Source organism: Ursus americanus, chromosome 34 (assembly GCF_024610735.1).
Source record: "Ursus americanus isolate L20-20 chromosome 34, mUrsAme1.1.p, whole genome shotgun sequence".
NCBI lineage: Eukaryota > Metazoa > Chordata > Mammalia > Carnivora > Ursidae > Ursus > Ursus americanus.
The window spans coordinates 11,809,222-11,835,919 of record NC_142160.1 but is presented as its reverse complement, the minus strand read 5'-3'; the positions used below and the strand labels follow the sequence as shown (position 1 = coordinate 11,835,919).

At 35.8% G+C, this 26,698-nt stretch overlaps 1 protein-coding gene and 1 pseudogene across 2 annotated transcripts in view; both read right to left on the bottom strand.

Annotated features, from left to right (window-relative positions):
- The window catches only part of SMC5 (structural maintenance of chromosomes 5), a 90,125-nt gene that overhangs the window by 58,418 nt on the left and 5,009 nt on the right, over nucleotides 1-26,698 (bottom strand). For both annotated transcript variants that reach the window (XM_045772533.2, XM_045772534.2), the window contains exons 3-8: nucleotides 19,035-19,087; nucleotides 11,590-11,752; nucleotides 10,327-10,461; nucleotides 8,464-8,604; nucleotides 6,966-7,127; nucleotides 5,745-5,816 (exon numbers count right to left, since the gene is read on the bottom strand). In XM_045772533.2, coding sequence (XP_045628489.1) covers nucleotides 5,745-5,816; nucleotides 6,966-7,127; nucleotides 8,464-8,604; nucleotides 10,327-10,461; nucleotides 11,590-11,752; nucleotides 19,035-19,087 — 726 coding nt within the window. The remainder of the gene's footprint in view (nucleotides 1-5,744; nucleotides 5,817-6,965; nucleotides 7,128-8,463; nucleotides 8,605-10,326; nucleotides 10,462-11,589; nucleotides 11,753-19,034; nucleotides 19,088-26,698) is intronic.
- LOC123776505 (complement component 1 Q subcomponent-binding protein, mitochondrial pseudogene) lies at nucleotides 19,779-26,694 on the bottom strand (annotated as a pseudogene).

The window sequence follows — 26,698 nt, the reverse complement described above, 5'->3', positions numbered from 1 at the left end:
AAAACTTCCAAATTCATCCTACAAGACTAGCATTACAGGAATACCAAAACCAGACAAAAAGACTACCAACAAACAAACAAAAAAAAACTACAGGCCAGTATCTGATGAATATAGATGCAAAATCCTCAGCAAAGTATTAACAATCCAAATTCAAAAGTACATTAAAAGGATCATTCACCATGACCAAGTGCAACTTATTCCAGGGATGCAAAGGTGGTTCAATAGTCACAAATCAATGTGATACATCATATTAATGAGAGGAAGGATAAAAATCATATCACCATTTCAACACATGCAGAAAAAACATCTGACAAAACACAACATCCACTCATGTTTAGAGACAAACATACCTCAACATAATAAAGGCTATATATGAAAAGCCCACATCTAACATCATACTCGATGAAAAACTGAAAGCTTTTCCTCTAGGATTAAGAACAAGAAAAGAACATCCACTACCATCACTTTTATTCAACATAATACTGGAAGTCTTAGCTGCAGCAATCAGACAAGAAAAATAAATAAAAGACATCCAAACTGGTAAAAGTGATAAAACTGTCACTATTTGCAGATGGTATACTATACATAAGAAGCCCTAAAGTCTCCACCAAGAAACTGTTAGAACTGATAAGTGAATTCAGTAAAGTTGCAGGATACAAAATTAATGTAAAGAAATCTGTTGCATTTCTACACACTAATAAGGTAGCAAAAAGAGAAATTAACAATCCCATCTATTACTGCACCCCAAAAATATAAAATACCTAGGAATAAACTTAACCAAGGAGGTAAAAGCCTTACACTCTGAAAACTACAAGGCGCCAATGGAAGAAACCAAGTGATACAAACAAATGGGAAGATATACCACACTCATGGAAGAATTAATACCATTAAAATGTTTAAACTATCCCAAACAACCTACAGATTCAATGCAATCCTTACCAAAATAGCAAGGGCATTTTTTCACAGAACTATAACAAATAATCCTTAAATTTGTATGGAAACACAAAAGATGTTGAATAGCCAAAGAAATTTTGAGAAACAAACCTGGAGGTATCTCAATCCCAATTTCAGGATATACTCCAAAGCTAATAATCAAAACAATATGGTACCAGTTGAAAAACAGGCACATAAATCAATGGAACAGTATAGAGAGCCTGAAAATAAACCCACACCTTTACAGTCAATCTACAACAAAGGAGACAGTAATTTACAAAAGGAAAAAACAATCTTTTCAATCAATGCTGAAAAACTTGATAGTTACATGCAAAAGAATGAAACTGGACCACTTTCTTATACCATGCACAAAAATAAACTAAAAATGGATTAAAGACCTAAATGTGAGACCTTAATACCATATAACTCCTACAAGATAACATAGGCAGTAATCTCTTTGACAGTGCTCTTAGCAACATATTTATGGCTATGTCTCCTCAGGCAAGGAAAAAAAAAAAGCAAAAAATAGACTATTGGGACTACTGGTGTACCAAATACAACTACTGGTACACCAAAATAAAAAGCTTTTGCACAGTGAAGGAAGCCATCAACAAACAAAAATGTAACCTAGTGAATAGGAGAAGACATTCGCAAACAATACATCCCATAAGATGTTAATATGCAAATACATAAAGATCTTACACAACTCAACACCAAAAACAAAAACAAAGAAACCCCAAACAAAAAAACTCAACTTAATTAAAACATGGGCAGAAAATATGAACAGACATTTTTCCAAGGTAGACATACAGATGGCCAACAGGTACATAAAGACGCTTTGTGTGCCTGGATGGCTCAGTTAAGGGTCCAACTCCTGATTTCAGCTCAGGTCACCAACTCAGGGTCGTGAGATTGAGCCCCACATCGGGCTCCGTGCTCAGCACTGAGTCTGCTGGAGATTCTCTCCCTCTCCCTCTGCCTCCCCCTCTGCTCTAATAAAATAAATAAAATCTTAAAAAAAAAAAAGATACTCAACATCACTCATCATAAGGAAAATGTAAAATCAAAACCACAATGAGCAATCACTTTACACTAGTCACAAAGGCTGGTATCAAAAACACAATAACAAGTGTTGGCAAGGATGCAGAGAAACAGGAACCACTGTGCACCGTTGTTGGGAATATAAATTGGTGCAACCACTGTGGACAACAGTATACAGGTGCCTCAAAAACTTAAAAATAGAAATACCGTAAGATCCAGTAATTCCACTACTGGGTATTTACCTGAAGAAAACAAACACCAGTTTCAAAATATATACTCACCCTGTGCTTACTGTAGTATTATTTACAACAGGCAAAATACTAAAGCAACCTAAGTGTCCATCTGTAAATGAACGGATAAACGAAATGTGGTGTGTGTCCGTGTATATGTATATAATGGTGTCCGTGTGTGTGTGTGTGTACAGATTCTTAAATACAAAAAACTGGTGGTTGCCAGAGGGGAGATGGGTGAAATAAGGGGATTAAGAGATAAAAACTTTCAGTTATAAAATAAACCATGGAAATGAAAAGTACACCGTAAGGGAAAGAGTCAATAATATTGGAACAACACGTATGATAATACACAGTGACTACACTTACCATGGTGAGCAATGAGTAGTGCACAGAATTATTAAATCAATGCTGTACACCTGTAACTAACCTTGTATGTTAATATTTACTTCAATAAAAAAAAACCCACGATCCACAAGAAACACATTTTAGATTCGAAGATACAGGTTTAAAGTAAAAGGATGACATTTTATATAGTCAACTGGAACTCTTCATTTCCCCTCTCCTAGCAATCCTCATTTCAGTAAAACGTACCACTATCCGTCCAACTGTGAAGTCAAAAGGTTAGATGGGATCCTTGATCCTTCCACAATTCAATCGTTCCATCCACTCCCTGAGCAAATTTTGTGGTTCGATTTTCTAAATTTGCTTGTCTACTGCTACCATATGAGAAGCCAGCGTTCTCACGCACCTCGCCTACTTCGAAGAGCAGCCTTGTAACGGACTCTCTGCTTTTATCTTTGTCCCATACAGTCCACTCTCCATAAGGCAATGCCGAGTGCTTTTAAAGCATACGAAATACTATTTTGCTCCAGCTTAAAAACTTCGAAAGCCTCCTCTGTTTCTCACTGCATTTAGAATCAAATTCAATTGCCTTTCTTTTTTCTTCAAGGGTCTAACACGGTCTCTGCCTAGCTCTCATATCTGCTGCTTTTCAGGAACAATACTGGACCTCACGGGACAGAGGGAGGATTTGTCAAAGTGTTGAGAAAAAAACTATAATTTAAAATTCAGCAATATTAATATTCCAGAATGAGTGCAAAAAATATATTTTCCAACACACAAGCACTCAGAAGGTTCATCACCCAAAGATCATCTCTAAAACACCCATGGAAAATATGCAGCAAGAAAAAAAAGTCTACCCCCTAAGAGGCAGAAGTATGATAAACCAAGTAACATGATCAAATAAACCAATAAAACATATTAAGTCTAAATAAGCACAGACCATAAAAAATATTGTGAATAAATGACAAGTAAAATTTCTAAAGGTACAGATATGGAGGAGAGGAAGAGAAAGTGTCTGAACTAAATGGAAAAATAAAAATGCTAGCTTTTAAAAAAACATATGTTATTTAAACTTTAAGAGTAGTCCACAGAATAGGCTTAGAATATGTAACTTCAGGGAAAAAATTGGAATAAGAAAACCTTTATCAACGGCAACAGGAAAGAGAAAGGAGAAAGGGGAGCAGGCAGCAGAATCGAACCAAAAGCACAGTGAGTAGAAAACCACCATAAAGGGACCTGGTGAAACTGCCTTCCTGCATGACAAGGTGTCACGACAGCACAGTGACAAAAACTGCAGAACAAGACCCAGTACATACTACTCACAGCAGATAAAACATGATGCAGAAATAGCAAAACAACAGAGCTTCAAAATCCAGGAAGCAAATCTAATATATTAGGAAAAATAGATAAATCTCACAGAAGAAGATATTTCACTTTAAAAATGGATAAATTGGGTAGGTAAAAAAGTAGGCAGAACACCTGTGTAAGTATAGTAAACCTGTTTTAGCATATGCGTAATTATATATATTTACCATGCATATAAATATATAGACTGAATACACATTCTTTTTGTATACAGAACATGTACAAAACCAAATATAAATGTCCAAAGAGATCTCAAAGTATCTAAAATAAAGTCATAAAGTCTACATTTATTAACCATAAAGGAACAGAAGTAGAACTCTACATTCAGGTTTTGAAATTCCACATCCATAGAAATTAAAATAGTAAGAACTCCTGTACAACCTTAAATGAATGAAAATGTTAAATGGAAAAGATGAAGTTTTAAACAGAGGTGTAGCCAGGTGGTAATCAGAAAAACACTTACGCCCTGAAATGTATTATTAAAAGTTAATAAAAGTTAAAAGTGAAATAACGGCTGAAAGTGACAAGCCCTGGTAAGTATGCTAAAGCGAAAATAAAAAATACTAGTCCAAGGAGTATTAAACTACTTAAAAAGTCACCATACCACTGAAACACCAGTTAAGGATGAAACAAGATAAAATTTTAGGCCAATCTCACATGGTGCAAAAAACTGTAAATACAAGATTTTTCTAGTTGAATCCAGCAATGTATTAAAATATCAAGTACGATTTGTGACACAAACATAAAGATGATTCAACATTACACAACTATCAACCGGTATTCCTGTTTAGCATTTTAAAGATGAAATCTTTATGCCTTTTCCCTCCTAAACTCTAACTAAATATTAGAAATGGAGTACAAAGGGTTCACTCCCACAAGGACAGAGGGAACAAGGGAGGAGACGTCAGCAACTGGAGACCTCAACAGCAAGAGAGGAAAAGACAGCAGAGGGACAGCTAATTCAGTACCTTATTACAGAAGCCACAGTGTGAAAGGCAGTGAGAGAAAAGGCAAAGAAAGGAGGACTCTTTCAAAACAAAAAAACCCATTCCAGAGCCTCTCGAGAACTCCGAGATGTCAAGTGTAAAAGACAACATATACAACACGACTACCCTGCCCTACACTGCCTATCCTGCTGTCCTGTACACCACCCACCCAGACACCCCGAGCGCTCGGCACTGACGGCCTAGCCTCTGCCATGGAAATCTGAGGTTTATTCTCTGGAGAAATTAAATGAGAGGTGCCTGGGCTCTGACGAAAAAGCACAGAAAAAGGGGTGCGGCTGAAAACTGGAAGATTAACATAATGCTTGAACCACCGGCAATGTTTCAAGTTATGCGTCTATCCCCAAGACAGGTAATTCAAACTCCAGTTTCTTAATGGTTCTGAAGAACAAAACCCCACATACTGTTGGGGATCGCTTAACCTCCTTTCTTGCACAGCCATCTTAAAATGATTTTGCCATCAAGCCTCACCCATGCACAAAGAATTTGTAACCAGCTTTTTAACGTCTTACTCTTAGCATCAACAAAATAAATCTCTTGAAATTTAATTTCTGCTGAGATAACGAAATCCAATTTTACCATCACCCCATTAAACTACAGCCACTCAGTTACAAAGATCGCAGTGCTTATCTAGGACTAGTTTCGAGAATTTTTCGTCATCATCTGTGCAGCTGCTCTACTTCCGACCTTAGTATCGCTCACAGATCAAGGAGAGAATGAGGAGGACCTCAGACAATTTCCAAACAAAAAGTTGTCCCATAATCCCGACCGGAACACAAAAGTTAGGTCAAATTAGCATAGTAAAAATTTCAATACAAAATCTTACCTGTTTATCTTTCCTTTCTATAATATCTTGCTTTTGTTTGCATTTTTGAGAGGTCTCTTTAATATCTGTTGCCTGTAAGATTGAACCAGAAGGAGGGGAATTTAGTTAAAATCTCAAGCAAGCCAATTATGTGGCCCCATCCATCCAAATATCAAGTTAACCCACAATACTTTTCATTTCTTTCAAACCAAATTCATAGTTACCACCAAAAATACTAACTTACTTGCAAATCTATAAAAGGTTATTCACTGATATTAAAAACAGCCGTAGCAATATGCATAAATGTTTCTTTATCCCTTCACATTTATTATCTCGTTAGGTATTTCATCTGATCCTAAAAACCATCCTATTAGGATAGCAAGGTCCAGAGTGCAAACTGTTCTCAAAATCTCAGACTCCAAAATCTCCCTAAAGGTTAAAAGCCATGACCATAAAAAATTTTTAAGTTTAAAATTTTTATTTATTTATTTTAGATTTATTTATTTATAGATTTTATTTATCTATTTTGACAAAGAGAGAGACAGCCAGGGAGAGAGGGAACACAAGCAGAGGGAGTGGGAGAGGAAGAAGCAGGCTCCTAGCAGAGGAGCCCGATGTGGGGCTCGATCCCAGGACTCTGGGATCACACCCTGAGTCGAAGGCAGACGCTTAACAACTGAGCCACCCAGGCGCCCCTTAAGTTTAAAATTTTTAAATAAGTTTTTAATAAATGGAATATTCCATATGCCATTATACTACTTATCCTAAGAAACATCAGGTTTTCTATGATAAATTCACAAAAGTTCAATGTTTCCAGAAATACTGTGAATCCTCTTATCATTAAAATAATCACATTTCAAGGTACTTGGGTGGCTCGGCTGGATAAGCATCTGCCTTCAGCTCAGATCATGATCCCAGGGTCCTGGGATCAGCCCTGCATTGGGCTCCCTGCTTCTCCCTCTGCCCCCGAAATCATGCATGCGCACACACTCTCTCTAATAAATAAAATCTTTGGGGGAAGAAAAAAACCAATAACATTTCAGTTTTCTCTTTTGTATGCTGGAATTTCTATAAAGTAGCAACCCTCCAAAAGTGATGATTAGGACCCTGAAAGCCCTGGTAGAGATGAGTTAAAAAAGGAATGAAAGCTACAAGTAAATCCACAAAGTAACTCAGAAGACCTGCAGAGGAGTTCTGTACTTGCTGAAATACAGAAAATCCTACATTGAGCCAGAAAAGTACCTTCTCTTTGATTCGAGCCTCCAAAACGTGACGCTGCTTCTCAATTTCTTCGATTCGACGGGTCATGGGGATCTGCCCTTCTTTAAGTTTTCTCACCTCTTCCTTTGCTCGGTCTCGAGCTAGTTTTACTTCTTCATACTCCTGACGAACATTTTCATATTCCTTGCAATTAATTCAAGAAACAGAAGTTAATGCACTACTAAGCTTAAACTAACACATATACTAAAATCAAGGTGCAGGCAGAAACCAAATCTATGAAAAGACCGTTTTTGATATCCTTTTGGCCGGTCTACTAATATAAAATGTACCCTCTGAAACAACTTCAGAAATAGTGAATACCAACAATGACTTATTAAGAAGCTTGATACTGAGTACTTATCTCTATCACTAGGCTGGACTCCGACTTCCATCCCTTCCTGGTTCTGAAACTTACACAGTAATTGCTACGAATATGAGGTTTTTTCTAGTATCTCAATAAAGAAGGGATATGAGAATGTATAAATAAATAAAAGAAACTCCGTTACGAAAAGTAAAAATGAAAAATCAAAGGAAAAATGGGCCAAAAGAAGAACAAAAATGCAGGTAAAAATTATGCTTGTTATGTCACAGGAATTAATATTTGCTAAAAAACAGAAGTAAGTGGAGTGCTCAGAAAGCATAGAGTAAGAATGAATGGGACGAAGACAAGATGACAAACATTAGAATAAATTTTAAAAAATGAAAAAAAAGATTGAAATCAATCTCAAAGAAAAGGATAAACCAAAAGACTTTAAAGGAGAAAGATAAAGTAGGTTGAGAGTAATACTGGGCATAGGAAAATGTAGTCAAAATGAGCTGAAAAGCAAAAAGTTTAAGAACAATGGAATTATGGGCGGCCTAAAGGGGTGGTGGAGAAAGGCCACAGATACAGCCACATGTTCTATTAACAGTGACCTCCATCCTAACCCCGGAACAAACATTATAGAACTTTCTTATTTTGTTCTGCCCGTCATAAAGAAATGCACTGAGGGAATGGACTCTTGGAATGGCCTCTTTAGCCCAAACCGTGGTCATAAACAATAACTATACACTATACCGTGATTAAAAGGAAACATCAGCCTCAGTAAACTTAGGAAGCAGGAGTAGACAATTACAGTTCACAGCCTTCAGCTACATCTGTACCTGGACTTACTGGTGGTACATGCCAAGTAAATTCTCTGTGACCTGACGACACTCAAAGGTTTAATTTTTACGTGTAAACATTTTTAGATCATTGACATCTTATAAAACAAACTATCTGCTGGGGACTCAAATCTGGAAGAATTAAGAGCACAATCAACTGTTACGTGTTACACAATATTAACAGTACACAGCTATAGCATAACACCGATTTTATTATGATTTAGAAGACAAAATGAACAAGAGCACCTCATTTGAATACAGAGCAATTAGTGCCTTCTTTCTGGCCTTTCTGCTAGTTAAAGCATCACTGTTTTTGCCTCTAATAATTAAGACTTACCACCCATGGCCTTTTAGCTTCAAGCATCTCAATCAAATCTAAATGTCGCTTACGTTCATAGAACCTCTCCACATCTTGTTTATATCTTTCATTCCTCTGAATCATTTTCTCTAGATACTCAGTTTTCTCTTTGCATGAGGTCTAAAACGAATATTTAACAATTAGCTTAACTGAAAAGACAACAGGTCAAATCCTTTAATGATGAAAATGTACAATGCTAGCAAAATATCACAGGAGTTCTTAAGAACTGTGTACAACTAACATGCATACCTGAGTTCTGGTCTGTGCCCTGCAATTTCTTAGTTGTATGACTGTGAGGAAGCCCCACCTCACCACTGAGCCTCGCCTCTTCCCGCCTAAAGAGAAGACACGTATCTGCCCCACTCACCTCAAGGGTCGAAGCAACGTACTTACTCTAAGTGCAAGTTCAACAAAAGCTGTAATGTGATATACATGAAAAGTAGTAGTATTACGATTAGTATGTTATGAACACCCATGACTTAAGGACTGAGAAATGAGATGAAGGAAGCTAAAATCTGGCCTTTAGACTGAGAGTTAGCAAATGCAAAGACATACTCAGAACCTAGCAGGATACGCGCTTGCATTGCTTCAGAGGACGGCAGTAATTTCAGTGTTTCAGAGGTAGTGTAGTAGTCCTTCCCCTTATCTGTGCGGAATATAGTCCCAAACCACTAGAGGATGCCTAAAACCAGAGAGAGTACCAAATCCTACATATACTGCTTTTTCCTATACACGCATACATACGATAAAGCTTAAATTATATATCTGACACAATAAGAGACTAGTAAGAACAAAACAGAATAATTATAACAAACGGTCATAAAAGTTATGTGAATGTGGCCTCTCAAAATATATTATCGTACTGTTGTCACCCTTGTGATGATGAGATGATAAAATGCCACACGATGAGATGAAGTGAGGCACTGTGACGTAATGTCAGACTACTGTTGACCTGGTGACCACAGTCAGGAGGATCACCTGCTTCTGGACCACGGGTGACCGTGGGTAATTGAAATGGCAGGTAACTAAAAGTGTGTGTAAGGGGGGTGCTACTGTATCAGACTGTCCCACGGGGGCAAGGGTAAAAAGACTGACAGAGCATCTAAAGCAGTATGAAATAATTACTACTCCTTTGGTCACGGACTCTGAAAAAGTATAAATTATAATAATATGTATTATTAAGTATGGACAGTTACAATTTAAAAGAAAGCACTTGGTTTATAAGATACCTTATTATGAAAATTTACTGAATTTATTTTAGTAGCTGGGACATGGAAAAGGATTCATTAAAACACCTTTTCAAATGATACGCTATACAAGGACATTTTAATGTGTATGTTTATTAAAGATGAACATAAAAATAACACTGCAACTAAACACAAAGCTCTCTTACAAAGTCTACCCCCCTGCAACTGAAAAAATATGAAAACAGGTTCAACAGAGACACTCCATCACAGCTACACGTTAACTGCTGTACTACCCAAAGCTTTGTACCGTCCTGGCACATGGCAGGTGTTTAAGAAATACTGAAGGAGTAAAAGAATAATACTGAAACTTCCTGAGAGAAAGAAATACTTTAAAATACTATTATTGGTTCCTTAGAAATTCAATGAATGACATGTATTTGATGAAATGGTAGTCAAATTTTTTCAAACTTTTTTCAAATCCAATTCTCACTTTCTGTGACGTAGTTAAATTAATGTCAGCAATACAATCTTAGGCGGAAAAAAATCACAAATATTTGAAGTCATTCAAAGAATCAGAGTTACTATCACTCTACCACACTGTGAAAGATGGAAATCAGTGAGGGACAATAAAAATGAGTTGTCTGTTTGTACATACCTCTAGTTGTTTTTCTTTCTCCCTGAAGTTTTTGAGTTCACAATGGTATCTGTGCATTTCTGGAGGACCAATAGACTTCTCAGTAGCTTCAAGGAGTTCAATTTTACTCAGTTTAGCAAATTCTCCAACTTTATCCTAGAGCATAAAATTTAAATATCAGTAACTAGTTATCATTTTTTTTAAAGACTTATTTATTTAGAGAGAGCGAGCGAGCGAGCGCAGGGAGGAGGGAGAGAGGGAGAGGGACAGAGTAACTTAAGCAGACTGCACTCAGCAAAGAGCCCGGCACAGGGCTCGATCTCACAACCCTGACATCATGACCTAAGCAGAAACAAGAGTCGCACACTCAAGTGACTATGCACCCAGGTGCTCCGCAACTATTACCATTCATAGATCTCCTCAAAATATATTTCACTCAGAGAACACACTTGTTAAGATGAAACTCATTTAAAAGAAAAAAAATGTAAGATGTGCAATATAGATGAACTCGGTCCTTCATATATTATTCCTTAAAATGATAAACTAAGGGTATGAACTGTCATCTTTCTGAGAACCTTTTGAAATTTTCTAGGTCAATATTTCTAGGGTAAAGTGTTTACATATACATAATAAATAGCTTGGGGGTAAAAGAGAAAACAGTTCCCTGGACTGAAATCATCGTTTTCTACCACACATCATCTGGAATGTTAGAAGAAAAAGGATATTTTTAACATCTACTTCTGGAGATATCAGACATAAGCTAACAATGCTTTCAAATTTTAAATTTTTATTTAATTTAGACATAATCGTTTCTGAATTGAAAAAATGAACTATAATTCAGTCACTAGACAGCACTCAAATTTAACATTTAATGTGCATTTTCAGGATATTTTTACTAAACAAACTTACAATATAAAGTTTTAGTATATCAAGTATTTTATACAAAAAAATGATTAAGAAGTTGTTTATTAACAAAATTTTAAGTGCCTACAAATTGTAGCAAATGGCCACGCAAGTTACTCTACTTAAAAAAATACAACTTTATTTCCTTTACCATATTCTGTAGTTTAAACTTCCAACTTTTTATTAAATGAAATCTTCCAAACTACTATAATAAGATTATGAGATGAGAAGCTACCTTTTACAATGGACTGTTAGAAAATATTAATATTATGAGGCTTAAATAGCCTCCATTACAATATCCCTTGAAAAATATTTACATTCTCCTATTGCATGAAGAGGAAACACAAAATTTTCCCATGTGTACATATAATTCTCTCATACCTGAGGTAGAAATTGGCAAAGATTGCCCACTTGAATGTTTAAGGCTGCAACTTGCTCTTCTACTACTTTCTGGGTTGTAGATTTTTTGTTGATGAACCAAGAAGACTGATTTTTTGCCACGTCAATCTCACGGGTGATTACAAGATTTCCAGAAGTTCTGAACCTAGTTAAAAAATAATTTTAAAAATCTTTATATTCAAAATACATGTATCATTTTAGAAATATAATTCCCAAAATTCTCTTGCAACAAAGGTTGCCAGACAGGATTATTATAACTTTTATTCCTTTTGATATTCTGGCCCCTCCAAAGAAGGAAACCTTGATATTTTATTGGTAATAATACATAATTGACCACATGAAGTTACCACTTATTCAACATCACAATTATTTAAACTGTTAAAATAAAACAAAGCCAATACTAATTTCCAAACACTGACAGAGGATTTACATATCTGGAGTAATTTATCCTTTAATTATCATTCTCCAATCACATGCGTTGACTGCAATTCAAAATGGGTTGGTACATTAAAGCATACAAAATTAAACGCTGAAACTTCCTCTACTTGGAAAATATGTGAATGAAAACCAATTCTTGCATAAGCAGTTCCAGACATCAAAGCTAGCCCGGTCATACAAGCCCACGCCTTCCTTGTCACGTACTCCCCTCTGAATTCAGAGGGGACTATATCATACACCCTCTTAACGGAACATTAAGCAATACAGAATCTGAAAGAAGGGTATTTACTTATTTCTTGCTTTTAGAAGTACTACTGCTCCACACCTCCCATCCATCTTCTTCACTGGGAATCAGCAGCATGTGGTAGAAAGATAAATTATTGGTATTCAATGGCTAAATAACAATGATAATTTGTAAATGTTGTGTATATAGACTATACTGTAATCAAAACACCCCAAACATTAAGATTTTAGAACTTAAAAAAAAGTAGTTTTAAATTTTCATTTCTAGCAGAATGACTAATGAAGTACTCTTTTAATCTTCTTGCTGTAAACTACAGATAATGAAATATTAAAATATATTCATAAATGCATTTATGAGTTAGCACGAAAGTAAGTAAATCTGGCCTAAATCCCAGAGCAGGTGGAGATCCAGAAGTTGAAAAATGAAATTGGCTTTTCCCCCGGGAGAATCTGTTTCACCAAATAACCTTACACATTCATTTTCATAATCTCCCAGGAGAGGGGGTTGCAGACAAGGCCCAAAACTACCCAAGGTAGAGAGTCTAATAAAAACCATCCCCAAAAGACTATACCCTCAAACTAAGGGTAAACCTGAACTACTCCATCATCATCATCGTTGTCATCACCACCACCACCACTACCACCATCACTATCACCACCACCTCCACCACCACTACCACCAACAGTGAGGTAAACTGCCTGTCTTAAACTATGGCTTGAACTGCAAAAAAAAAAAAAAAAAAAAATTCTCCTGAGGACAGTTAATAACTGCAAGCCAGTCTCAAACAGATTAGTATATTGAAATTAGTTACACGATATACCTAAGACACAAAAATGCACAAACTGAGAACTGTGTATATTTTGATCCTGGATTCAAAGTACCCAATGGTCTGTTGCATAAGTTAGTGAAAATGCCCTCAGCAGGAATCTACCTTTACCTTCAAAGAATTAACACAACGTTCAAAGGAAATGGAACAGCTCACTGGAAACACACATAAATGAAAACAAACCATCAAGAGCAAGAACTAGCACAAATAAAGTAGAATCATACTGGAATTAATAGGCAGGTACAGAATAAGTATACTCACTGTATTTCAAGAAATAGAAAACTGAAAAGATTTACTTATATCTGAGCTGAAAAAAAAACCAAAACAAACCCAAAGGAAAAGTATCTAGAATGCAGTGCAAAGACATAAAAAGATGAAAAACATGAAGGATGTTAAGAGACATGGATGACTAAGTAAGAGAACTTAACATCTGTCTAATCAGAGTTCTAGAAGGGAAGGAGACAGAATGGGTCAGTGGCAATATAGGAAGAGAATTTTCCGAACCGTAAATTTAAGCTCACTAAATCCCAAGCAAAATTAAAAAAAAAAAAAAAAAATCCACATCTAAATATATGATGTGAAACTATAAAACAGCAAAAACTGAGCTAGGATTTCAAAAGCCACTTGAGCTACATGAAACTAATGACAAAGAGGAAAATAAAAGTCACTTGAGAAAAAGAGAATCACTATCAAAGAAACTAAAATTACATTCACATCTGAAGACAATGGAATTGTACTTTGCATGTCTTGAGAAAAGACCTATCAATGTAGACTTCTATATCGAGCAAATACATCTTTCAAGATTTAGAGCAAAAGAACATCATTTTCAGACAAAAACTAAGCACTCTTATAGAAGATCCTCACTAAAGAAAACTTTTAAAAATATCCTCTGGCAGAAAGAAAGTAATCTCAGAGGAAATAACAAAAATGAAAGAAAAAATAAAAAGCAAGACAAACCAAAACACATGGGGTAATTCTAAATAAATACTGACAGTATAAATTAATGGTAGTTATTATGTCTAAAAAAGTTTAAAAGACAAGATAAAATTAAAATAGTTCAGACAAGTTATTCAAATAAAAGTACTCTAAGGTCTATATTCAATAGGAAGATACAGACATTTCAGTCCAGACTCGAATTCAAGTATATGTATTAAAAATTCTAACAACCGCTAAAACAAGAATGAATAGTTTCCAAAACAGTAAAGAAAAATTAAACAAAAATCCAAAGGCAAGAGAGAAAAGAAATACTGAAAAATAGAACAAATAAAAAGCACGGAATAAGGCAGTAAAAAGAAGTCCCAACATTTAAGTCAATCAATAAATGTAATAGATAACGCACTATTTAAAAGGCTATATAAACATCCAGTTACATTTGTTGGAATGAGATACAAAAGGTATAAAAAACTTGAAATAAATGAATAAAAAAAGGTAATCTGGAAAGCTGCCAACTACACTAGTGGCAAATTAAAACACATTCTAAAGGAAATGCATCAAAAGATAAAGAAGTCAGTACATAACAACAGAAAGTTCAACTAGGAAGACAGAACAATTTGAATCTTAGCTGCAACTAATACTGTCCTGAAGATATGTAAGGCAAAAATTGACCGGACGAGGGTAACTGACAAATCTACATAAAGGGATAATGTAACGCACCTTTCTCAGTAATTAAAGAATCGATATGATGAATGAAATCAACAAAAATATACAAGCTTTAACAATACAATTAATCAGCTTGAACTAACAAATAGAGGAACACTGCATATAACAAGAGCAGAATACTCATTCTTTCAACCCAGTGGGTAACAATTATGAAAGCTCACTACAAAAAGGATGTCTTGACAAATTTCAAAGGGTTGGTAACATGACCATATATTTACATACATTACTATATATTACACTATGTATTACTATGAGGTCATATATATATAGTAAAACATAAAATATATACTGTACATATAATATAGCAATATATAACTTTACTATGTATTCTTATACATTGTATTATATATACTATATACAGTATTACTATCTATTATATATAGGACCATATAGTAATATATAATACATAGTAACAAATACAGCATGTAATTTTATAGTTTTATAATATATATATTATCACAGAACTACTATCATAGTGGAAATCAATACTGAACTATAACAAGAAAATTACTATATCAGAATTTGAAACAACTTCTAATTATGAACTCGTAAAGAAAATAGGACTGAAAAAAATAGGAAAATGCTATATACCAAAATTTGGGAGACAAGAGCTCAAGCAATACTGAGAGGGAAATTTTTAACTTAACTGTTTACATGAGGGAAAACAAAAGACTAAAAATTTGTATAAAAAATATCCATTTCAAGAAATTAGGAAAAGAACAAAAAAGCCAAAAAGTTTCAAGAATTAGGAAAGTATAGGGGCGCCTGGGTGGCTCAGTCGTTAAGCGTCTGCCTTTGGCTCAGGGCATGATCCCAGGATCCTGGGAGCCTGCTTCTTCCTCTCCTGCTCCCCCTGCTTGTGTTCCCTCTCTCGCTAGCTGTCTCTCTGTCAAATAATCTTAAAAAAAAAAAAAAAATTAGGAAAGTATAGAAAATAATGAAACAGAAAACCATGATGTAAGACAGAAACAACAATGTAGAAGTCAATTCACTGAAAAAGACTAATGAAACTGACAAATCCAATTTTTTCAAATCAAGGGGAAAAAAAAAACCAAGGAGGCTAACACTCCTAGGTCAAGCCACTTCTCTGCTCAAATCCTGGTGGGTTCACAGCTAACTCAAAATAAATGAAAAGTCCTTACACTGGCCTACAAGGCCGTATGAGATGGCTCATCGGTATTTTCAGACTTTATCTCTTATTATTCTCTTGTTCAGTGCAAAGCAGTTACACTGGGTACCACTTCAGTCTTAGCATGCAGATGCTGAAATTCTGTTTCCCCAAGTATCCCCACGCTCAACACCTTATCTCCTTCAAATCTTTGCTCAGGTACTGTCTTCTGAGTGAGAACTTTCCTGATCACCCTATTTAATACTGTAAACTCCACTCTGGAACTCCCTATCCTCCTTTCTTGCTCAATTTTCTACCTAACACTAATCACCATCCAATGTAATATGTATTTTACCTATGTATTTATCTGCCCCTCTCTCATGCCCCTAACCGTAAATTCCAGAATGCTGTATCTCCCTTCCCTCTCAACAGAGATGTACTCAAATATTTGAAATGACTGCATAGATGTATGCTAGAGGTTATTCTACTGTTCCATTCAGTGTGTGACCACTTAACACATTTGTTCAACAGCAGTAACAACTTCCAAGTAAGGACAAGTCATTTTGAGTTTGGTATCCCAACAAGTGACCACAATGTAACTAAAGGAGTTTGGGGAAATGCAAACCTCCCTGTAGTTCTGGAACAGAACTCTGGTTTATGGTCACTGGTTAGATTATTAAACTAGCAGCTGTTACACACCAAAAAGTGTACCTCTTTAGATAACTAAGAAAACAATTGGGCCTTAGTGATTCAGAGCAGAAAATCAGGAGCGCTTAATACCTGCAGCCATCCATAAAAGACTTTGAAACTTATATATTAGTACTTCCTCTGTATTTTATAAATATACCTGGCTTAGTATATTTGTTTCAGTTGCAATATCTAAGAAACTGTTGTGATCCATCGACAGCACCAAGCCTAACACAAGAATATCTTCGGCAATTTTTAAACAAATTAGATATAATTCACATATAACCCATTTTATATATACAAATCAATGCTTCTTTAATTGTGGTAAAATGTACATAACATAAAATTTACCATTTTAACCATTTGTAGGTGTGCAGCTGAAGAAATATGTGTATCAACAACAGTTTTTAACATAAGCACAAGGTTCTACAACCATCACCACCATCTAATTCCAAAATATCTTCATGACCCCCAAAATGACCCCAAACCTGTTAAGCAGTCACTCCCCACTCCTTTACCCCTCATTCCCAGGCAACCACTCATTTTCTGTCTCTATGGGTTTGCCCATTCTGGACATCCCAGAGACGTGGAATCACACAGTATGTAGGATTTGTGTCTGGCTTCTTTCACAAAGCATGTTTCCCAGGTTCACCCATGTTGTCGGATCTATCAGTACCTCATTCCTTTCTATGCTGAGTAAGTTGTCCTTGTATGAATATATCACATTTTGTTTAGCCATTTATCAGATGATACACATTTGGGGTGTTTATAAGTTTTCACTATTGAAATTAGGAAAAAGCTAATTTTGTGCAAATGAGTAAATATTCTCTAGAATAGTAACTGGATCGAAGATTATTTCATCCAAAATCTGATAATCTACTGCCAAATAAGATGTGCTGCTTAGATTTCCACAGTGCACGGCAGGATTCACTTCTCTGTACCTTCATATTACTAAATCTTATTTAAAAAATTTTCTAAACGAAAAGGAAAAAAAAATCCTCATTTTGATTTCCTTCAAAACTGATCAGTTATCACTAATGAGTTGTATCCTTTTTATACTTATTGGCCACTTATATCACTTGGTGTTAAAATTCTTTGCTTATGTTCTGTAAGTTGTTTGTAATTTACTGACTTGCTTGAGACATTGGTATTTTGGTAATTTTAAGATATGTACATGTTGTTTGTGCAGAAAATGTTTTCTCCCACCTGTCACCCATTTTTAACTATGGTACCATTATTTTCAGCTGGATGTGTATGGAATCTAAATTTCCTACCTTCCTTTTTATGGTTATTAGTATCCTATTCTGCTTGAAATAGGCTTTCCTTTTCCGAAGATTTAAAAAATAACCTACATTTTTTTCCCACTATTTTCAAAGTTACATATCTTTTCAGTCAGCCTTTAACACATCTAGATCTATGAGCAGGGTGTTTGATAAAGCTCTAAATTTGTTTAAGAAAATTAATAGCCAATTAGTTCACCTCAATTAAAGTTATTTATAGTCCACACTTAAACTGCCATCTTTACAATAAATTCTCATATACATGTATATCTCCCTATTTTTTCCCTTCTGCTCCTCTAATTTTCTGTACAAATACCATATTATCAACAACTTCATAGTACACTTTAACATTTGGTACACAGATGTCTTACTCGTGGTACTGTTTTTTCAAAATCTTCTTGGGTTTTCCAGCACATTTAGTCTCCCAAATGAATTTTAGAATCAACTTTAAACTTACCTGTGATACTCTGGTTGGAATTGTATCAAATTTATACATTAATCTGGAAGGATTGACATGGTGAAAATGATATTAACTTTATGTTTCTAAGAACACTGTATGCTTCTCCATTTATTCAGGTCTTGGTTTTGTATCTTTCAGTAAAATCCTATCATTATATTTTAATAAATTGAGTATAATCTTACTTGTTTTATTTCTGTGTGTGCCTATTTCTTTTTCTTTTTTGCCTATTTCTCATCACTACATAAATAAAACATTCTCCCACAGTTTTTGAGTAAAAAGATCATTTCCCCATATCCTGTAAAATGATGAGGCTATCAGATGATCTTTAAAAGCTATTTAAGCTAAAAAATTCCATGACTTTCGATAAACACTAGAAAAAACAACACTCACTAAAAATCAACTAAAAGGTGTATCTGTGTTTAAAAGACAAAGTATATAAACCAAGGACGGTTAACCGGTTCATCTTGAACCCTAACTCGGATACATCAGAGATGGCTGCCGAGAGAGGTGATTTCTTTAACAACTCTACTGAAAGAAAAATCTTACAATTTAGATTTTAAAAGATGCATAAAAAAATAACTTGTCTGGATACAAAATCCTTCAAATATTATTTCTAATATTTATGCCATAATGCTATATTATTACTCTTTCCTAAAGTCATCACGAAATCATGATCATAAGGAAATTGTACAGGAAAAAGGGGTTTCAGCACTTTTAACACTTACAATTCAATTTCAACCATTCCTTTGGAACATCCTCTCTTCACAAAAAAACCAACCTAGAACAAAAAAGACAAAGTGCATTGAGTGATGACATTCCCAGGTTATCAGATTCAGCAAAGTCATTATTATTTGTCAAATTAAAATTTTTTCAACACCTATTTTCTCTGTCCACTCCCATCACGTTCCCAGATTTGGGAAACTGGTTTCCACTGTTTCCTCCCACAAGTAACAATACCATTAGTTACCACTGACTGAGCATTCGATGTGCCCAAGAGCCTCTTACACAGCTCGTGACAAAGCCAGTAAGCGATACAGAGCGAAGAACTGAACCCACGTAACATGGCTGCAGAGTCTGTGTACTTAGCCTCTCTACTAAACACTCTCGGGAGAGGGAAGAAAGCCAGTGCGAAAACAGGGTCTATGATTTAATCACAGAGCTTTACCAAATCTCCTTATTACCAATGGAGACTTCTTTGGAGTTGCACAGAGTAAATATTAACAGCCACTCTAAGATCCTGTTATTAATCCTGTTATTAAGATCCCATCCTGTTATTACAGGACATAATTGTCATTTTCTTAAAAAGAGGAATACACATAGTAAATACAATTTAAGTACAATTTACACAGTAAAATAGATTTAGTCTACTTTAAATACATACACGACCATAAACTTGAAGACAGACCCTGGGCCTAAAACAAATCGGACTGGATCTTTAATCAGGCTATAAGTAAGTAATTCTTAAAAAAAAAAAAGAAAAAAAAAAAAAAGTGGAAAACACGTTGCAAATAATTATCTTTTTAATAGTGGTAATAGCAGTGATGACAACAATCGGAACCACAACAAGGAGCATTTATTAAGCATTACTATGCTAAGCAACTTATAATTTTCTTAATATTCATGAGCAACCTCAGGAGGTATGTATTATATCCATCTTATAAACGATGAAACTGAGGCCCAGAAAGATGACAAAGGAGGTCTGTCCTCGTAACTAGAAAGTACAGCTTGATTAAGAGTACATGCTTTCATCCAGGTTCCAATCTGGTGTAAGTTGCTTGACTCTGACCAAGTTACTTAACCTCTCTGTTTTAGTTTCTTCATAAACAGGAAAAACAATGGCATTTTTGTAGGAGTGCTATCTGCTCATTAGCTTGCATCAATTAAAATACTTGGAACCAGTAAGAAAAAAAATCACAAGGCAGTTCCTATAAAGCATACATAGGGATGGTACAGAACATGCTAGCGTTAAATTTTCATATTAAGACTTAACTATAAATAAAACATTAAAAATATTTTTGCTGAGACCTTGTGCAACCCCTAAATGCATCTGGGGATACCCAAAGGTCTGCAATCTGTCATCTGAGAAACGGTGCACTCCACAACCTTCTTTAAAAACCCTACCACTCAAGGGTAAGATCTGTCTTCTTTATGCCGAAAATAAATGGGAAGGTTGGTGGAAACTGCTACAAACCAATCCGTTCTGACTGAACAGAGTCTGGAGTACACTCCAGCAGACCGTTACACAGAGAAAGGATTTAATAAATGATTTTTAACAATTAAAAAACTATACATCAGAATTTATAAAAATGGTCCTTGGAAGTTATCTACTCCGACCCCCTTAACTTAAAGAAAAACTGGTCTAGACAAATGACTAAAATCACAAAGTTAATTATTAACAGAGCAGTATCTGAGTATTCTACCTCATAAATGCCTCCCGTGTAGCATTAAAAAAAACCACATACACACATATTTTGAACAGGTTTATTTATAATCTTCAGGGTGTATGCTTCAATCTTGTAATCCTACATTACACTGTAAGCCGGACTAAAAAACCTATAATGCCATTTTAATAATATTGCAATATTTCCAGTAGATTTAGAAAAATATAAAGAATCATTTAAACTTTTACAACCATTTTGCAGTGGGATAACTCAAGTCTCAAACTTCCTTTTTAAGACATAATTTTATGTGAAATATACACCAAACATTATGTATAAACTTCATACACTGTTTGAAGGAACAGTAAAACAACCAAGCATCTACCACAAATTGAAGGAACTGAAAATTAACTGCATATCCGACATTCCCTGTGTAACTCAATACTGTTGTATCCTCCCTCAACAAATGTAATCCTGTCTTGTTGATCATCCTTCTGCTTTTCTCTAGTTTTGCTATATACATATATCTCTTCAAATATTAATTACACTATTTTATGTTTTGACCATTCTATAAATAAATTCATATTACATACATTCTTCCAAAATAGCATTTTTCCTTAAAATTACATTTTTGAGATTTAACCAATGAGCTAATAAGGATTATTTTCACTGGCATGTAATATTCAATTTTGACTATAACAGGATTTCTTTAAAAACAATACTGCTATAAATATTTCAATACTTTTGCCTAGTATTAATGTACAAGGGCTGTCTAGGAGAATTTTGAGTGATTGGTTACATGCACCTGCAGAGTCACGAGGTTATGCCATTTTCCAAGACTACAAATTTCTAGTCCCACCAAGAGTGCATCAGAGTTCCCATTGCTTCATATCCTTGTAAGCACATAGCATAGCCAGAATTCTTGTGACTTTGAGGAATATACCTTGCCAGGATTAATGTGCACTTCTCTGATAATTAGTGAAGTTGAGTATCTTCTCAGACACAGTTGGCCCTTGAATAACACGAGGGTTAGGAGTGCCAACCTCCTGCACGAAAATTTGCATATAACTTTTGATTCCCCCCAAACTTAACTAATAGCCTACTGCTGACCAGAATCCTTACCAACATCATAAGCAGTTAATACAGATTTTGTATGTTACGTGTACTACATACTGGATTCTTACAACTACAAAATCAAGTTACTAAGAAAATCATATGAAAAATACATTTACAGTACCATACTGTATTTACTGAAAAAAATCCACATACAGGTGGACTCGCAGAATTCAAACCTATGCTGTCCAAAGATCAACTGTATTTACTGGCTGTCTGAGCTGCCTCTTCTGTGAGGTGTCTGAGCACATCTTTCGTCTTAATTGTTACTGTTTTGCTTATTAAAAAGCCTAAATACCAATCTTTTGTTATATGGGTTATATATACCTTCTCCCAATTTGCGGATTCTTTTTCTTTATGGTGTCTTTTGATAAAAGTTCTTTATCAGTATTTTCCTTGTCCATCTATACTTTTACTTAAGAAATTTTTATTTAACCCAAAGTCACAAAGATATTCTCCTCTACACCAGTATCTACTAAAACTTTCCTGGTCAGTCACAGTTAGATCTTCAATCCACTTGGAATTGATTTGTATACAAGTGTGAGGACAAAACTTAATTTCTTTTTTTCCTATGCAACCAACTGTCTCAGTACTATTTATCCATCTTTTCCCCATTTATCTACAATATCAGTCATCGTAAATCAAGAGTCTACTCATCATGGCTTTGGAGCCGGACTTTTCGTTCTGTCACAGCATATGGTCTGATGTCTTTTCCACCAGTACCACAGTTGTTTTTTTTTTTTAATATAGTTGACAATGTTTTTAGTTTCTGATACAATGATTTGACAATTCTGTACATTACATAATGCTCAAAACAGTATGTATAGTTCTCATCTGTAACCGTGAAAAGTTATACTATACTAATACTACTCACTATATTCCCTATGCTGTGCTTTTCATCCCTATAACCTACTTGTTTTATAACTCGAAGTCTGTATCTCTTACTACCCTTCACCTGTCTCACCCAACCCACCTCTTCTTCCCCTCTGGCAACCACCAGTGTGTTCTGTATGAGTCTGTTTCTGGGTTTTTGGTTTTGTTTTTTAGATTCCACACAAGTGAAATATGGTATTTGTTTTTCCCCGAGTTATTTCATTTAGTGTAACACCCTCTAGGTCCATTCATGTTGTCACAAATTCAAGATTTCATTCTTTTTACGGCTAATATTCCATACAATGTTTGCATTTACTGTAACTTTGTGCTGTCTTGATTTCTGATAGGACAAGTTTTCCCATTTGGTTGAATTTCTTTAGGAGTATCTTAGCTATTCTTGGCCATTTCTTTTTTCACCACAATTTAGAACCAGCTTGTAATCTGCTATCGACAGTACTGGGATTTGACCGCAATGACGCTCAATACGTATATGAATGTGAACAATGACGTTTTCGCAGCTCTTCCTGCCCATTAATACAGGTCTGTCCCTCTCCTCAGACTCCAATATTTTCAAATAAAATTTTATAATTTCTACATATAGGTCTTATGTCTTGTTAATTTATTGCTACATAACTTGCACTTTCGGTGCTACTGTAAATATCTATTTTTAATTGCATTTTTCTGTTCATTGTTAGTGAACGGAAATAGATATAAGATTATTTAACAAAAATCTGTTCTAACAATCCTGACAAATTTCCAGATTAATTCATCAGAAGGCTTATCTGGAGTCGCTTTTGTGGTTTTCATTCCAGACTTTCACAAAACCTGTAAATGACGGTTTTCTAACTTGTATCTTTTGTCTTATCTTACTTTTCTGTACTGGAAGTACAACGTTGAGTAGCAGTATTAGTAGGTAACCGTGACTTGTTCCAGAACTTACTGTATATTTTCACTTGTCTTTTATGTAATTTAAAAAGGTAGGTTTCCTCTACTCTTAATTTGCTAACATTTTTTTTCTATCATAAATTACTGTGGAATTTAGTGCTTTTTCTCTACTGAGGGGATCATCCAGTTCTCCTTTAAAATGTGATATGTAGGGACGCCTGGGTGGCTCAGTTGGTTAAGCATCTGCCTTCAGCTTAGGTCATGATCCCAGGATCCTGGGATCGAGTCCCGCATCGGGCTTCTTGCTAAGCAGGGAGCCTGCTTCTCCCCCTGCCTATGCTCTCTCACACTCTCCCTCTCTCTCACAAATAAAATCTTTAAAAATTTAAAAACATAAAATGATATAAAAAATAAAAATAAAACATATGTTAATTTTTTTTCTAATGATCAATCTCATTCCTGGAATAAATTCTATCTGGTCATGATGTATTATGCATTTTATGTATTAGATTCAACAGACTAAAGTTTCTTTTTCTTGAGATTTTTGCTCCTATATTCATAAGTGAGACTATCTTTAAATTTTCTATCCTTGATGGACTCTGGTACCGTCATATTCTGATACAGTCATATTCTCTGTGTAAAACAGGAAATGACTGCTGTTAGAACTAATAGCTAATGGTCTTCGGTGTTCTAAAAATTAACAGCTGACTTTTTTCTACTAAGAGTCAGTTCTGATCATTTATATAGTTGGAGAAACCTATACATTCACAACTTTAAGAATTTAAGCTTTACTAGCATAAAGGTGTTCGTAATGTTTTTTGTTTTGGGAGGAGATAAACCAATTTTATTGTCTATCACTATGCTATACAAAAATCCAGGAACAAAAGATTCGTAGAGAAGAAATAAATGGATAGTAAATTAGAAGACAATGGAAATTAAAATTTGAAATATTTTCCATGATATTAGGATAAAAACCATTTCAAAATACGTGTGTGCCTAGCTTCCGGGTAGGCTGTTCCCTGACCAAAGCCTGCCATTCAATTCAGGTGTTCGAGGTCCTGCCAGCTCTACCGGCTCCTGACAAAACGTCTGTGATCTTCGAGAAAAGCACTGTGCTCCTGGTGCTCCAGCGCTGTGCTGAGCTCTACCCACTCACCTGCTGGGAAATCCGCCAGGTGATCATATAAGGCCCAGTCCAGTGGGTCAGTGCTGAGTGTAATTCAGATCTTTCCACTCAGACTCAGCAATGGACTGAAAGTGTCTCTCTCGACGTTCTCTTCTTGCCCAGCCTCATCTTCTGGATAGTTACGGTCCAGCACCAGAGGCTTCTTGCCCCCAGTATTTACAACTTCGACCACGAAATTGGGAGTGGATGTCCATTCAGGCTATTCTTCAACCTTCTGCCCTTGGGAGTGCTCCTTCTCCCCATCAGATGTTGGCAGGATACTATTATTAAATGTTGAAAGGGACAGTGATCTTTTCTCCTGCAACTTTCTGCACTAACTTGGCTTCTGTCCCATATACTTCTAGCTTCCAACTTCCAGACATCCTGGGGAGGGATTTATGCCTCCATATCACCTTTTCACCCTCAATTTCATCAGTCAGCCATTCAACAAAAGCTCTGTGCCCCTGGGTGTGCAGTGCGCTGCAGCCAAGGGGCCTATGGGAGCGTGGGAGACTGGGCAGCACAGACCTGAGCGATACGGAGCGTCGGGCTGCATGCATGGCCTGGGGCAAGGACTGCAGCAGCGGCTGAGCGGGGTGGGCTGAGACAGCAGGACCGGTGCGGCCCTCGGTGGCTGAGTGGCCCCGGAGCCCAGCACACAAGGCGCTCGGCACGGCAGAAGCAGCTTCGCAGCAGCTGACACAGGCAGGCCCTATAATATTCTCTCGCAGTCATGTAATGCCCTGGTGGATGGCATCCCGGCAGCGCATGAGAACTCCAGTTCTCCAGCAAGGCCACGGTAGGACTGCATTTGCTCATTCCCTCTGATGGAAGGTGTGGTGTTTTAACCGGCTTTGTCCAATGAAAATGTGAGTCAAACAAATACTTATGACTTTTTGGAAGAAATTGTAACAGCCAGTCCCTTTCCTGAGGTGGCAATCATGGGACTACGTATTGAAATGAAGACTCCATCAGCCTAGGTACCCAAGTGACCACAAATGGCCTATACTGGATAAGTAGCAAGAATTAATCCTTTGTATTTTTAAACCACTTAAATTCCAGGGTTGTCTCAACCATCATATATCTTTTATTACTTTTTCTACATTCCTCTTTTCTACTTTATCTACCCCCCACAACCTTCTTCTCTAGAAATTACTGACTTCTGGCAGAGGGAAGAGGGGGACAAAACAGATGAAGGAGATTAAGAGGTACAACCTTCCAGTTATAAAATAGGATACAGGGATGTAATGTACAGTTTAGGGAACAGAGTCAATAATACTGGAGCAACTCTGTATAATGATAGATGGCAACGAGACTTATTGTGGTGACCACTTCATAATGTATATAAATATTGACTATATTGTACACCTGAAACTAATAATATACATCAATTATTCTTCAATAGAAAATAGTAGTAATTCTCTGGAAGATTTTCTTTTTTTCTCCACTATATTCAGAGTTAACAATCAGGTAAGTAAGTAACCCTATGTCCCACTCTGCAGTGTTATTTTTCCTACTAAACACAGTGCTTGACTTCTAGTTTTATCTTCTAGCCTTCCCCTACCTTCAGGATCCCCAATTCAGAGCAATCAAATGTCTTTAGGGTACAAAGTCAGCAAATGCCCCTGGGGAAACAACTCCAGAGCTTGCTTAACTCTTCAGATCCACACAATTTTGTTTCTGCCCGTGGTAAATGTACCTCACCTTTCCACGAGCCCAATGACACATTTAAGACATTTTATACTATTCCTAAGAATTTAAAGTGTTACATACTTGGAGAACTCTCTAGGTGCATAGCCCAAAATACTTCTAGAAATGGCAATCTCCTCCTGGCAGTTCTACACACCAACTTCCTTCCTTACGTTCAAGCTCTACATCTTTGTCACACCCAAGGAAGTGAGATAGAGAAAGTGATTTGTTACTAAAAGCAAGTCACAACTCTGAATTTCTTTTTTTTAAGTACTTATGTTAACTC